At 41.1% G+C, this 14,492-nt stretch overlaps 2 protein-coding genes across 3 annotated transcripts; both read right to left on the minus strand.

The window, feature by feature from the left end:
- Positions 1-422: 422 nt before the first annotated feature.
- LOC147255510 (uncharacterized) lies at positions 423-5,605 on the minus strand. 2 transcript variants are annotated; one of them, XM_086213297.1, is made up of 6 exons: positions 5,283-5,605; positions 4,908-4,935; positions 4,561-4,599; positions 4,414-4,473; positions 1,271-1,318; positions 423-1,181 (listed from the first exon to the last, which is right to left on the minus strand). In XM_086213297.1, exons 2-6 carry the CDS (start codon positions 4,912-4,914, stop codon positions 1,009-1,011), a joined length of 327 nt encoding a protein of 108 aa, XP_086069423.1. In that variant the 5' UTR covers positions 4,915-4,935; positions 5,283-5,605; the 3' UTR covers positions 423-1,008. The 2 variants fall into 2 exon arrangements, with proteins under 2 accessions (XP_086069423.1, XP_086069422.1); XM_086213296.1 differs by lacking the exon at positions 5,283-5,605 and adding an exon at positions 5,078-5,270.
- A 3,163-nt stretch (positions 5,606-8,768) lies between these two features.
- bin2a (bridging integrator 2a) lies at positions 8,769-14,408 on the minus strand. The gene is made up of 13 exons (XM_086212549.1): positions 14,266-14,408; positions 13,689-13,796; positions 13,515-13,595; positions 13,248-13,302; positions 13,075-13,169; positions 12,820-12,915; positions 12,535-12,642; positions 12,360-12,445; positions 12,196-12,271; positions 11,624-11,706; positions 10,355-10,937; positions 9,480-9,546; positions 8,769-9,391 (listed from the first exon to the last, which is right to left on the minus strand). The coding sequence occupies exons 2-12, from the start codon at positions 13,770-13,772 to the stop codon at positions 9,502-9,504; spliced, it is 1,392 nt and encodes a 463-aa protein (XP_086068675.1). The 5' UTR covers positions 13,773-13,796; positions 14,266-14,408; the 3' UTR covers positions 8,769-9,391; positions 9,480-9,501.
- Between the last annotated feature and the right edge of the window lie 84 nt (positions 14,409-14,492).

Raw genomic sequence — 14,492 nt, forward strand, 5'->3', positions numbered from 1 at the left:
ATCACAGTATTAAAAAAAAAAAAGTGAATATTAGGTTTAAAATTTGGGGATTTACTGAAAGCTTGTTACATGACACTGCATCTGACATCTAGAGGCAACTGTGCATAGCACTTTTTTTTTTTTTTTTTTTTAAAAAGGAGCACTTCAACTTTTTGGGAAATGTGCTTATTTTCCATCCTTCCCTGAGCCAAACATGAAGATACTCTTTCCCTTTCTGTGTGTGTGTTAGGTCGCAGCTTCAGACCAGTGTAAGCGAGTTAGCTTAGCACAGTGAATGGAGATTTGCAACTAAGTATTCACCAAGTAGGCTGGTGTGCTCGTTTAACATTAAATACTTGGCACATCTTGCCAATCTGCAGATGACTAAAAATACTACCAGCCTCAACTGTAAGTTGTCACCAAGTATGACAAAAAAAAAAAAGTCCAGAAATAAGTTTTTAATTGTCTTCCATATTTATCTCAAACTGGGAAGTCATCAGTAACAATGTCTGGAATTATACAAAAAAAAAAAAAAAGAGCCAGTAACAACAAATCCAAATTCAACAAAAATAGAACATTCCTGGCAAGCTTATAAAAGAACAGCATAGAAAACTATTTTAACATGAAGTACCTACCACATCATTAGTATACATGGGCAGGAGGCACTTGAGATATAAAGTCTGTATGTGTCTTAATGAAATATCGTTTTGCAGATATTTAAAAGAAACTGGCTGATAAATACTGTCGCAGACAAGCTAATCTTTCGATTTACTAATCATGTAACGGTAGTTTTAAAATCCCGACACCTGCATCAAGCCCATCTCTGCTCATCTGTACTCCCCAACCATCAATATACATTCACAGTAATCTTTGGTTGCCCTCGGGTGCGTTTATCAGCACAAAATCCCCCACCAAAAAAAACCAAAAAAAGTTTAATCTGTGCAACGATTGTCAGCCTTCCCTCTAAATCACAGTGAAAAACCACTTTCTCTTCATCCTGGCACACTCCCTCCCAATCCTCCCCCTGGTTCATATAAAGTATTCCTTCTTCTGGCTCGCAGCCTGGTTATTGTACTCTTCATCGGGGTCCTCTCCAGGAGCCAGTTCCCCTGTCGTCCTGTACGCTCCCTTGTTATGGCAGAGGTACCGGTACAGTAGGAAGCACAGAACAGCCACTGTCAGCAGAAGGAGAACTATGACCACTGTAAAACCAAATAAATCATCAGAAGGGTTTAAAAAAAACAACAACAATGGTTTGAAACATTCATCCCTTCACAATGTGAGCGGTTACCTGCAATCACTGCAGAGTCTGAATTTGGGGGGAGTGCCGTTGTGACCGCTGAGAAACAGAACAAACAAAGGCATCAGATATTTCGACACAAAAGAAACTGCCACAATCGCAACTGTATTTGTAAAGCGATTATTCAGTGTAAGGGCATCATGGCATTCAGTAGGCAAGGCAAATGTACTTCTATAGCATATTTCAGCAACAGTGACACTGAAGGTGCTTTACATCCTGTGCTGAAGAACATCAAAGAATATTTGGTGGTCTCACAAGGTGAGAAAAGGAAATTAAAAAAAAAAAAAAAAGGAGCTAGGACAGCAAACAAGAGCTAAAAAGAATAGAAATAAAACAGCAAAATGATGTTAAAGTGCTGTGTAGAAATACCACCATCAAGAAGCAGTAGCAAAAAATATATATTTTCAGTCTTGATTTACAGGGCTGGAGGACTTTGGCAGACCTGTAATTTTCAGGGAGTTTGTTCCAGGTATTTGTCGCACAGAAACTAAACAGTGCCTGACCACGTTTACTTCTGACTCTGGCTACAGGTAGTAGACCTGCCCCAGATGATCTGAGAGGGCTGGATGATTCATGAGTTGGTAGGTCAGAAATGCATTTTGCCCCTAAACCATTTTGTGTTTTTTGTTCTTGAAATCTTTCCTGTGAGAGACAGGAGGCCAGTGTTAAGACCGGAGAACTGGAGTGATGTCGTCTTCGTTCTTAGTGCTAGCGAGGACCCGAGCAGCGACGGTTTCAATCAGCTGCAGCTGTCTGAGGGAATTTTTAGGGAGACCTGTAAACACACCATTAAAAAAGCCAAGCTTGCTGAACATAAAGACATGGAAAAATGTTTCCAAATCCTGCGATCAATCCAGGTACTTTGTGTTTGTATAGAACCATACTCCCCTGGTGATAAAGTTATGGAGGTTTATTTGTCATCTGCAAAGTTTTGGTAACTTACTTTTTTGCATTCCTCAATCTGAGCTTGTGGAAATGTGTAATGCTCAACAAAAGAGGCCCCAGAATGGAGCCTGGGGGAGCTCCACATGAAATATTTTGTCTGCGAAGAAGTGTAGTGACCTCAAGACAAAATAGTCCCTTGTCCTTTCGGTGCAATTCAAACCACTTTACTGCCAGAAAGTCACATCCTGTTTCCAGCCGATCAAGATGTGGTCGACATCGTGTTGATTGCACCACTGAGGTCTAATAATACTAAAACCCAAACTTTTCCGCCATCTGTTTCATTAAGCACCTTCACAAGAGCAGTCTCAGTGCTGTGGAGTGGTCAAAAACCTGACTGGAAGAAACAGCTGTACGTTGCCAAGAAGTCATTCAGATGATGAAATACAGAGTTATAGACATTATACAACTTCAGATGTTACATAATGTCCAACAAGTTTTTATGATTATTGGATAAAGCTGTGCCATGCATTTTGAACTGGTTCTAGGTAGATACATGTATCTTGAATTTGACATGGAAGCACTGACTGCTTCTCTAGTTGTTCTCAATTTCGGTGGTAAAAAAGGAACCAAAATCAGCCATTCAGGAGCGACTGACCACTGAAACAAGACACGTGTTGTTCTTCTTTCTGGGGATGTCAGAGAAGAAGGGCTGCCTTGGATTCCTCAGTTCCAAATTAAAAATAGTAAGTCTCTCTTTGTAAATTTCACAATGCACCAGGAGGTTTGTATTTTGCCAACATGGATATTACAATTACCAACAATTGCTTAACAGTCAAAATCCATGCGGCTCATCAATACAGAGTGTAGGTGGCCTGTAAATAATACATGAAATCAATATAAATCACATAAAATACCATTTAGACATACAGAGGAAAGTGACATTAAAAATGGAACATCAAAAAAGCTTACTGCAAAAAAAAAAAACCTGTCTTGAGTAAGACAAAATTGAGAACAGACTCTGCAAACCTGACTCGTCTCATAAATCAGTACAAGTCTGCAATCGAATGGTCTACTTTGTTGAGGGAGGTTCCTGACGGAGCCAGAAATATCTCAGCGGTAGCCATAACGAGCCTGACGTCTTCAAATGCTTTCTTTTAATTTCATTTATCACTTGAATGCATTGGAACAATGCATTCAAGTGATAAATGGCTTCCCTTTACCACTTCTCCTTGACCCTGATGAAAAATGTCATGAGGTTAAGAGATGTGAAGACAGTTTATAAAGACAGATGACATCATACCGTACGTTACGAGAAATGAAACTAAAAGAAAGCACTGGATGCATTGGAACAATGTTCTTTAAAAAAGGACGCAAACGTTGTTCGGCACTTCTCTGCCATTCGCGAAAGCAAGTAATCAGCAGGACCATCAAACCCTCCGTCCACAGCTGTGTTCAACTCGTTTGATACCGGCTCAAAAATAGAAAGCACTCAGAGAATGCATGCCCCCATCAGGCAGGCAGGCCGGCCGGCCCCTTGGATACAGAATAGAAACATTGCATTAAAAATCCATTCAGTAACATTTTCCCCAACTGCCATTAAAAAAAAAAAAAAAAGGGAGCAAACAAGAGCACTTCAGGTTTTGCTGTTGTCATTGGTCAGTCTCCATTAGCTTCAAGCTAGTACTATATGTTAATAATACAATATATAATATACATTTACTGTATTCTGGAGTCACCAAGAAATACTACGGGGGCGGGAAACATCTTGGTGAGTTCAAGACTAACTATGAATACCTGAAGGCAAACTGCACTTTTTGGGTGAAGAAAGGTTTGAAAATGTGTCTGATAAAAATAGGAGGCCATAACAACAATAACAACAACAAAAAACATACGCTCACATTTTGCAAAGACAGATCAATTTGATCAAAATAGGTCTTATTTCAACTAATAAGTAATGTTGAATTTTCATTTAGTTCATTTTCATGAAACATAAAAACATGGTGTGAAGTAGTCCAAGATGCTTTTTTAGTCGTCCGTCCCAAAGGAATTTTAGTTTTCACAGGTTGAGAACCCATGTGACTCCATGCAATTTGTAGCCTCTTGTCATTGTCGTGTCTTAATACTGCGGCTGTCTTTATAAAGTGTCTTCGCATCTCTTAACCTCGTGACATTTTTCATCAGGGTCAAGGACAAGTAGTAGCTGTGGTGTACAAGTAGAGGAAGACTTTAAAAACATGGTGTAGCTTTACCCTGAATGATGGTTGTGTCCGCTTGCGTGGGGACTGATGTCACAGGCCCCATGTCTGATGCTGGAAAAACACAACACAAACTGTGAGGTTACAATATCGGAATACTTGAGGGTGACAGGATAGATCCTGGATGCCAAGTGTACTCACTCAGTGCTGACAGCGTTGTTGAAGGCACCACATCTGAAACTGAAAGGCAAAAAAAAAAAAAAAGCATTTAAAAAAAAATGTCCCAGGTCTCAGCGTTAGACTTGTGTGGCTGCATTGCTGCTGGCTGTGGAGGAAATATGAAGTATTGTGACACACTAAATCTGCTAAGTAGGGTCTGAGACCTCAACCAACCTGCCAGCCTCCTGCTTCTGTCTCAATACCACGCGGTGCAGTTGTTCAGAGCAAACGAGCACTGATTTTATAGAACTTCTTATATGTCTGACAAGCAATGACAAAAATGGGTAATATATTAAATAAAAAAGGCACACGCTGCAATTCCGACTTACCATTCATGGTTCGTAGCTGACTCGATAGCTGAAAGAAAGACACGGAATTGTGAAAAATGAACTTTTTTAAAAAAAAAAAAATCAAAAGCAATACATAGCATTGGAATCCCCGCTATGACATTTTCTGTGCTGTCAAAGTCGATAGAACAAAGACTGCAGTACAGCAACACCTCCATCGTTAAGAGAACAACGGTGCAGCTCAACTTGCAGCTGACTTTCTTTGTCGTCTAACTTCGCCGGTTGGACTGAAAACAGGAAACTGGTTCATCTTGAGGTTTAAAAACTACATTTTTCAGGTAAACTCTTCACGACTCCTGCAAGACACGGCGACACACAGGCAGTGTTGACCACAGCTGTTGACTGGGTTCATCTTACCTGGGCGCAGGCGTGAGAGTCACCAAACAAGCTAGTCAAGGATATGACCAAAGCTAACCTCTACGGTGGTTTCAAGAAAAAAAAAGAAAGAAAACACAGCACACGTCCGAGTAAAGTTTTAACTATAAACACAAAGAGATTCACTTTAAAAACGTCTGAAACTGTATCTGTGAACTAAACAGCAAGTAGCCCGGTTACACTTTTTTTTTTTCTTAGGACGTGTGAGTCACGCAGCGCAACCTCGCGATTTCTCCTGAAATAAAGTTAAAAAAAAAACAAAAACTCGCGATTTCCGCCCCTCCCTTTCCTCCCCGCACCAAGACAAAGATCGTCTCCGCTCCAGATAAATCACTCCAGAGTTCAAGACGAGGAAACCATTCAGACTCACCATCACTGCTGTGCTGGGATTTTTTAAAAATATATGTATAGAAACACGTATTAAGTCGACGAGACTTGGAGTTATAATGCAGTGAAGAAGTCATGTTTGAGGCCGTGTGGAGCAGGGATAAATATGGCATCAAGATATAAACTGTTCTTACAAATTAATGAAAGCATGGGGACAGGTTATATGATGTGGCCATGAATCAATAATATTGCACGGGAAAGTTCTATTTTGTTACCTCAAATAAATAAAATTACGGGAACAAGTCAAATCTTTCTGGCTGCAAACTAACTCTAACTGTGTGAAGAAGTTATATCATGGTTACCGCACATCAGTTAACTAAACTGGAACAAATTAATGACAAGGCGGGACAGAGTTACACATTGTCGCCAGAAATTGATCAGAATGTAGGCACAAGATACGTCACTTGGTCCCAGATCATTTTATGTGTAGGAAGTTGTCATGTTCAGCTGATGGTCTCATGTAGTTTTAGAAGAAATCTTCAGAAGCTTGGTGACATTAATGCGTAATTATTGGTGAATTCAAAATAGAGGAAAAGATGATGTATTGACATATTACACATTCAAGTTATCCAGTTCAAAGCAGCTCCCTTGCTGTCTGTAAAAGCAGAGAGGCATTACACTGTCGTTGAACAACTCTGAATAATGTGCCCTCTGATTCGGACTACAATTATAAAAATCCCTGCTGTTACAGAAGAGCTGACCTCAACACATTCCAGGAAGCTCATATCTGATGTCTTTCACTCATAATTGGTGAAGCAGGAGCAAAACACATCATGCATAAAGTATAATAACAGTGATTTATAGAGATGAACTCCTAGTGGCCAGAAAATTCCTTGTCACAAAATCAAACATTTCACAAAAGGAATTTAACATTGTTTTCAGCTAAACTTTAGACCATTTTGAGAGAACGGTGCCTGCAGCAGAACTCAACCATGACTGTTAATGCAAATACGTTGCTGAAATCTTTAGAGCATTGATTTCATGTCAGAGTGAGACATCTGGTTTCGTCTCTGTCCCGCGCTTTTGTGCCAATCCCCCCACATGAACCACACCTTCACACAGATTTTAGATAGATAGATAGATAGATAGATAGATAGATAGATAGATAGATAGATAGATAGATAGATAGATAGATGGCGACTGCGGTTCTGTCAGTGAGGTTCTGGTCCAGGTTTTTGGACATGATGAAGAGGGCACTGTAATTGAACCAGACATAGAGGAGGATGTCTCTGAAGTGGAAGACAACACAGATTTTGATGCAGACTTTGAGGAGACTGACCAGTCAGCAGATGGAGAGGGAGAGGCAGCTGAAGAACAGGCACCTGAGGAGACGTTCCAGTTCCAGCTCCAAGCCTACATGGGTCTGTTGATTTTCGCAGGTGTATATCCCTCGATGAGGCTACAAAAAGTCTGTGGGATGCAGAGTGTGGCAGGCCTATATTCTGGGCAACTATGTCCTTACAACAGTTTCATGTCCTTTCAAGAATTATTTGACTCGATAACAGGGATACACACTAGACAAAATGGCTGCCATCAGGAATGTTTGGGACAGGTGGGTGGAGTGCCTACCACTTATGTACAATCCAGGCCCTGAGGTGACTTTTGATGAGTGCCTGGTTCCTTTCAGAGGTCGCTGTTCCTTCAAGGTGTACATTCCAAGGAAACCAGGGAAATATGGAATAAAGATCTGGGCAGCGTGTGACGCCAGGAGCAGCTATGCCTGGAATATGCAGGTATACACGGGGGAACCCTGTACTGGAATGGGATGCGTGTTGTGCTGGACATGACAGCTGGTCTTCAAGGGCATAATATCACATGTGACAACTTCCTCACATCATATGCTCTTGGTCAGGAGCTGCTGAAAAGAAAGCTCACCATGGTAGGGACAGTGAGGAAGAACAAGCCTGAACTTCCCCCTGCGCTCATAATTGACCGGAGGAAGAGAGGCACTCATCAAAGTTTGCTCTCACCGCCACATGCACTCTTGTGTCGTATGATTCCAAGAGGAATAGAAATGTCATCCTGATGAGCACGTGACTCAAAGACGCTGCTGTCAGCACCACAGAGGACAGGAAGCCCCGTATGATCCAGGACTACAACAAGAACAAAGGAGGCGCTGACTGCCTTGATAAGGTAATGTAAAGTTTCCTCCATCATGCATTTTGTTTTATTTTTATTTATGTGAATCATAGCATTTTGTGTAGGACAGGTTCAGTATTGTTCCCAATCTCTTATTTATTGTTCCTTTTATTGCAGCTTACCGGTACATACACCTGCAAGCAAATGGCAGCCCGCTGGCCTGTGGCACTGTTCCACAGCATCCTTGATGTGTCTGCATGCAACGCAAGTGGTGTGGACAGCCATCGACCCAACCTGGAATCAGGGGAAGAGTTTCAAGGGTTTCAACTTTTCCTAGCAGAGCTGGGGAAAGCTTTGGTGACTTCTCTGATTCAATGGTATCAGCACATTCCCCGCACAACAGCCTCTGCAAGTCTTGTTAGGAGTGTGTAAGCCCCGGCAGCTGCCCCGGCCACTGCCCCAACAAGGACATGGGCAGAAAAGGAAGGGCTATGAGCTCTGTGCCCCAAGAGCCAACAAAACAAGCCTGAGATGCTACAAATGTGATGCTTATGTTTGCAAGGCCCACTCATGTGCATGAATTCACATGCACACACACACACACACACACACACATACACACACACACGCGACTTCATGTTGAGTTTGGTCTCTGGTTTTCCATTTGTTTTTTTACATCACATGTTCATAATTTTAATACATTTTCAGTGCCTATTTGTATTTGCACTGCAGATATTTCATGTCTAATTCTATAAATCCATCTTAAGCACTACTTTGAGACATAGTTCACAGCGAAAGAGTGTTGAATAAAAATTTGATGGTGCTAATTTTTTTTTTGGTGCTAATTTAAGAACAGTTAAAACAGACCGGTCAAATGTGACCGGGAACACTAAAGTAAAGGGGGGGGGGGGGGGGGGGGGACACGACAGTTGGCCTCAACCACAGCTGGTGACACAGTTTAGAATCAAATGCATTTTTATTATTTAGCGTGAACATCTTTCACAAAAGTTAGCTTTTGATATTTGCATATTAATCAAATAATCAACAACCCACTCAGCTCATTTGGGTACAAAGTTGATCATAAAAGGTACATAGCTAATCAACAAATACCGGTGTTGTCGGAGTAAATGATTAAATATACTCTAAACCCTGCCATCATAATTGATTACAACCTGTGAAAAAAATAGAAAAATAATTGAAACTTCAACAAAGACTGGTGCTCACTTCCCTTGGAAACAAAGACCATAACACGGTTCGTGTGGACTTGGTGTCCGCGCTGCACTGCAGTCAGATTTCTAACACTGTGAACATTTCAGTGGCCACATAAAATGTAAAAGTACATACTTGGTGCAGAATACAATGCAACTGGCGGGAAAATGTATTATCACTGGGACAGGTAATTAAAAGGAAACAACTTTATCCTACAAGTTACATTTTACAATGGAATGCGTGTTCAAATGATTTACCATACGACAAAAGACAACACAAAATAACACGAACAGAAAAGAGTGGTGGCACGTTATCAGTAAAGCTGAGGTGGACACTTGAGAGCAGCTGTGTCCGGGATTTTTTGTTTTTTTTTCCCCTCTTGTGCAGCTGCTGACTTCAATCTCCTCTGGGCTCGTCTGCGCAAATCAACACAGGACACATTCAGGAAAAAGAAACAGGCGAGGGAGGAGTGGTTGTACATGATACATGGAAAAACACACAGACCTCGCATCAAGGTGTGGAAGCATTAAACCACCGTGTTTTTTGAGCCCTGCTGGTCTGCAGAGGCACCCTGAATAGGACACAAAGAGCAAACTTTACACAAATAAATGGTAACACAGGTCAGTGGTTCTCAACCTCTTTTGAGCTGCAAAAATAATGATAAAATTTAAAAAAAAGCAGTTTGACGTTCAACCCCCCCCCCCACACACACACACACACTCTCCCACAGGCACCCTGCCCTGCATGCTGACTTTAGTCTTTCATTTATTTAAATACATGCACCATCAAAGTTGACATGTGTAACTGTAGGTTAAAATATAAATAATTGAAAGACAGTCTCATTTTCCTGACAAGGCCTGCGAACATGTAAAAATAAACGACCACAGTTTTGTAGTTTATACCACATGTTGTAGTTTTAAAGTGCAGACACACTCACACGCTACTTAAAATCCATGGCCAGGCAAATTATGTCACTTCTACAGGGTGGTAGAATGTAAAAGAAAGAAAGAAACACACAAATAGACAGATAGACCAACGAACAAACACTAAAAGAAAACTACAGCATCACAGTTCTATGCCTTTGCTCTCGGTGACCTTGACCTTTGGCATCCTTTTTTTTTTCAGGTCATCCTTAAATCCCAGTAGATTTTTGTACCAAATGTGATGAAATTCCCTGAAAGCATTTCTGAAATGTCATGTTAGGTTGAGGCTGGCCGGATAATACGGAAACACCATGCCTCCAGCCGAGTGTAAAGGTGTTGTTTGAGTTCAAACTTTCACACGACCATTTGGCAAAAAAAAAAAAAAAATCTATCATGACCTCTACGGGGTTTAGAACCGCTGATTTAGAAAGTGTGTGTGTCAGTCAGATGTCAAACCTTGAGAGGATCACCCAGCTCCTGAGTGTTGTACGCAGAGACGTCACCGTTCTCCCGCACACTTGGTTTGGGAGCCTCCTGTGCCACGGGGCTGTCCTCCCTCTCCTCGATGTGCAGCGGGCTGTAGCCCTCTGCAGTCAGCTGGTGGTCCAAACTCTCTGAATCACAAGAGTTGTTCAGTTCACAGCTACTCTCGCTCGGTGGAGCTTTCTCATCGTCTCCCTTATCATCAGACTCTGCGGGACTCTTTGGTTCAGACTCTTCTTCTTTGATGACCTTCCTCTCATCTTCATTGGACTTCGCCACTGAAGCGTCACCTTGAGCAGCAGAGTCGTGGATCTCGCTGTGGTTTGGTGCTTCATCCACATCCCTGGACTCAGAAGTGGGGCTGTCCTTCCGGGAAGGGGATGACTGAGTGGAGACTGTCAGGGTGCTGCTCTCTCTAGACAGGGTGCCCTGCCGAGGTTTGTCCCTAAAACTAAACCTCTGTCCAGTTTTGGGACTGTAGCTCCTGTGAAACTCAGAAAAGCTGGCTTTCCACGCCTTGGGTGACATGAGGGTTCGTCTCCTCAGGGAGCCATACCTGAAATATGCAGCAGAGAGATGATTAAAAACAAATAGATATGTATTGGATTAGGGGAGGGACAAAATATTGATATTGCAAATACATCGCTATACCGCCTCTTGTAAAACGATAGAAAAAACACAGGCAACAAATGAGGTGTTACAAGAAGCATTAAGCAAAGGGCTTCCTTTTTGACACGCATTACTTTATCTCACTTCTCCCACAATTGAGTGGATACATATATTAATTACTGCTTTTTGACATTTTCAGGGTATTTTTTTCTTCTTTCGGGAGAGATATTTTAATAGTTTGTCTGTGATAAACACCCCCAGACACATATAAAGAATAATTCATCTCCAAACAGAGGCATAGAAACTTCAAATTTTACTGGAAAGCACTTTGTCAGAAGCTCAATGCTTTGGAGCTTTGAAGCAAAAGACAAACTGCTGTGAAACATTTGGAATATTGACATTAAATGCCTTTTAGAGCCGAAAAAATCGGCAGTGTTAACATCAATATTTCAGGCGAGGACTGAGAGGAGACTGGAGGAGATAGTTTTTGTGCCTTTGTCACACTTTTGTGATCCGGGAAGTTTAATGGAGCTTCAGCTGTCATTAATGGATTTTGTGGTAAAGTGTTTCTTAAAACACTTTGGAGGAGGCTACCACATGAAAATGACTTTGAAAGTTGCAAAGAAAACCAACCGTTGCATTCCCTTCACGGCAAACACTTTGTCTGGGTGCTGGGCCTGAAGCTCCTTTATCACGTTTTGTAGATCGTCATTGAGCTAAAAAAGAAGAAGGGTGATTAAATAGAAACGATGACATTTGAACAGAATGAGCTGGTTCTCTATTTACTATTCATTCGACAATTACACAGAATTGTTTGCAATTTCAAATTTGATTTAAAAAGCAAAAATCCTAAGCCAAAAGTGGCAGTCGCAAATGATAATTAAAGAAGGGCAGCATATTATATCTTGCGGCCACAAATGAGTCCGACTTTGGGAACAAGTTGTTGTGGCCCTGAATTATTCAGTTTTTAGGAAGTAGTTATATCTCATGGGTGAGAATGAATTAAACTTGAGAACAAGTTACATCTTGTGACCACATTGTAATCACATTTAAGGAACAAATTCATATCTCATTGTCCAAAGTGTGGAAAGACGTTATACCCTGTGGCCACAAAATACTTCTTCTCTCTTAATGGCTACTCTGTCTCTTGTATTGTGTTTGCGTCTGAAGGTAACTTCATGATTTTGCTGCACAGTAAAACGTACCGTGTTCATTTCCTTGAAGAAGATGGCTCGTAGATTTGATAGTGCAGAGAAGACTGCAACGTAGCATCCGATACGGCTGAAATGTAAAACAACAAAATATCACGTGACAAACATCTGCTTTTATCATGTGGTAACAGGATAACACGGTAAATATTCTATCAGACCTTTCATGGAGCAAAGGGAGCTCCTCTTTTAACTCCTTGTTTATGCCTTCATAGACACTTTTGGCAATATTCATCTCCTCTGAAGCCTGCAGAGCAACAAATTCTATTTTAACGTCTATTTTTTAAACAAGTAGAATACCCAACAAATAGAAGTATGCCAGTTACTTTTCTTGACCTTGTTTATCTTTACATCGTCCTTCTTCTTGGCAGTCTGCAGCGCCTCCAGGTGGTGAAGGGAGGAGTCGTAGTCAACCAGTTTCCTTCCCCTCTTGGCAATTTTCTCCTACAATTTGGGAAAGCCATGTATTTTATATGATTTTGTGTGTGTGTGTTTGTGCGTGTGTGTGTGTGTGTGTGTGTGTGTGTGTGTGTGTGTGTGTGTGTGTGTGTGTTTGAACTACACAGGCTTCAGGCTCCGGGTATTCGCATCTGTTTGCTGGCACAGTTAACTTTGTCTTACCCTGGCGTCTGGGAATTGAATCACATAGGATTCCATGGTTCGAACAGCCTGGTCTAATAGCTTCACCTCGTAGTCATTCCAGAGGAGGTCCTCCCCCTTATTAAAAAGCACAGCATAAATATGGCATCAATTATTTATGAAGAGGGGGAAAGGAGAGGGATTTTTGCTCCCCTGGCAATGTATGAAGCTTTTGAACTTGAGAAACAGAAATATGCAGCAGTAGCTGCTCCATGTTTTAGGATTACTGGATCTGACCTCCACTATGGCTCCTAGGTCTTCCTCTCCAACCCAATCGGATTCATAAATGTCAAACAAAGACTGGGAAAGACGTCTTGAAGCCTCACGCATGTCTGTAAAAAGCACGATTTTCTATTTGAGATCGGCAGAGACACAGTTCTGCGGCACACAGACAAAAAAGGATCTTTCACCTCTGACGGCATCAATGTAGTTCCTCAGGTCCTTGTATATTCTGTTCCCATCGATCTGCAAATAGATAATAAGTTTGATTGTTGTATGATGTTTAATTGAGAGGGAACCGTGAATAAATCCTCACATTAAAATACTCTGAAACAGCAAATTGTTTTGAGCCGGAATGAAAGTTTGAATTTGAGGCTTTTTTCAGTTTCCAACCTAAAAAAACAAAACAAAAACATTGCACAGTTCAATTTACACAAACATGTTTCCAGTGACATTACCTGCTGGTCACTGAACCGTAGGAGGCAATCATCAAATTGTTCGTCTCTGGTCTCCGTGCTTTTTCCCAACTTTTGCAGTACCTGCAGAAAAAAACACAAATAAGCGGCTAACAAGGAGTACCGTCCTCCACCTCCCATTGTCTGAAAAACAAGACCTTGCAGATTGTTCGTTACCTTCTCTTTGCTTCTGCTCAGCTGTCTTTGGACTTTCTTAGCAAAGTCATTAGAGCTGCTTTTAGGACTCGTGCTTTCTGCCATCTTTAATCTTGCCTGTGTTTATTCCTGTGATGAAGGGAAATAGATAAGCGAGAACACGCCACAATAAATACATGAGGAATGTCCCCCTCAAACATTGCCCCTCTGAGGAAATGCCATGATAAATATGAATATTCTATTACGAATAAAATAAGTTCCTGTATCAGTATTCTTAAGAGAGAAAAAAAATGTGCTTAAACAATTAAAACGACTCAATGATTTCCCTTTCCATCTCTTTTTACCACTTAAAGATCAACTGACAATTGAACTGATGCCATCATTTTGACAGCAACTGTACCTGCACTTAATAAGTCTCCAGTGTTTCAGCGGAATGGATTTATTTGTGGTCTTTTGTGGGAACCTAATTTGCAAAGTAGGCTAAAAAGCTATCAGCCATCAAATGCTGTGCAGTTTAATTGGCCTATGTGTTCTCTTTAATGACATGGTGTAGAATTTAAGGTAATAGTAATTGTACATTGTTGAAATAATCAAGTACCTCCATTCCTTCAAAATAGCCTGCAGCATTTCCTCTTGAAGTGTCTTGATTCACTCTTACGCACAAATTTGTTCCACACAGTTTAAGACCTCAATTTAGTTTATAACTCCGGCTCCTGACATCTATTGTCTCCTTCTTGTGTACTCAATTTAAAGCCTCTTGCAAGCGTCAGTGATTGACAGTTGCGAGATAAGCGCAGTCCAGAGCAATGATTTATAAACAGCTGA

The sequence above is a fragment of the Aulostomus chinensis genome, chromosome 9 (genome assembly GCF_037954235.1).
Source record: "Aulostomus chinensis isolate RoL2024-O1b breed Wild chromosome 9, RoL_Achi_v1.0, whole genome shotgun sequence".
NCBI classification, from domain to species: Eukaryota; Metazoa; Chordata; class Actinopteri; order Syngnathiformes; family Aulostomidae; genus Aulostomus; species Aulostomus chinensis.

Bases quoted from the DNA above. Each gene is read 5' to 3' on its own strand.
- bin2a (XM_086212549.1), bottom strand. From the start codon at position 13,772: ATGGCAGAAAGCACGAGTCCTAAAAGCAGCTCTAATGACTTTGCTAAG. The intron at 12,916-13,074 runs GTCAGATCCAGT...CTTTTTAATAAG, and splicing joins ACCTAGGAGCCATAGTGGAG to GGGGAGGACCTCCTCTGGAA. The intron at 12,446-12,534 runs GTCAAGAAAAGT...GTTGCTCTGCAG, and splicing joins ACGATGTAAAGATAAACAAG to GCTTCAGAGGAGATGAATAT.
- LOC147255510 (XM_086213296.1), bottom strand. The intron at 1,319-4,413 runs GTAAAGCTACAC...TCTGTTTCTCAG, and splicing joins GGACACAACCATCATTCAGG to CGGTCACAACGGCACTCCCC. The intron at 1,182-1,270 runs GTAACCGCTCAC...TTGGTTTTACAG, and splicing joins AGACTCTGCAGTGATTGCAG to TGGTCATAGTTCTCCTTCTG.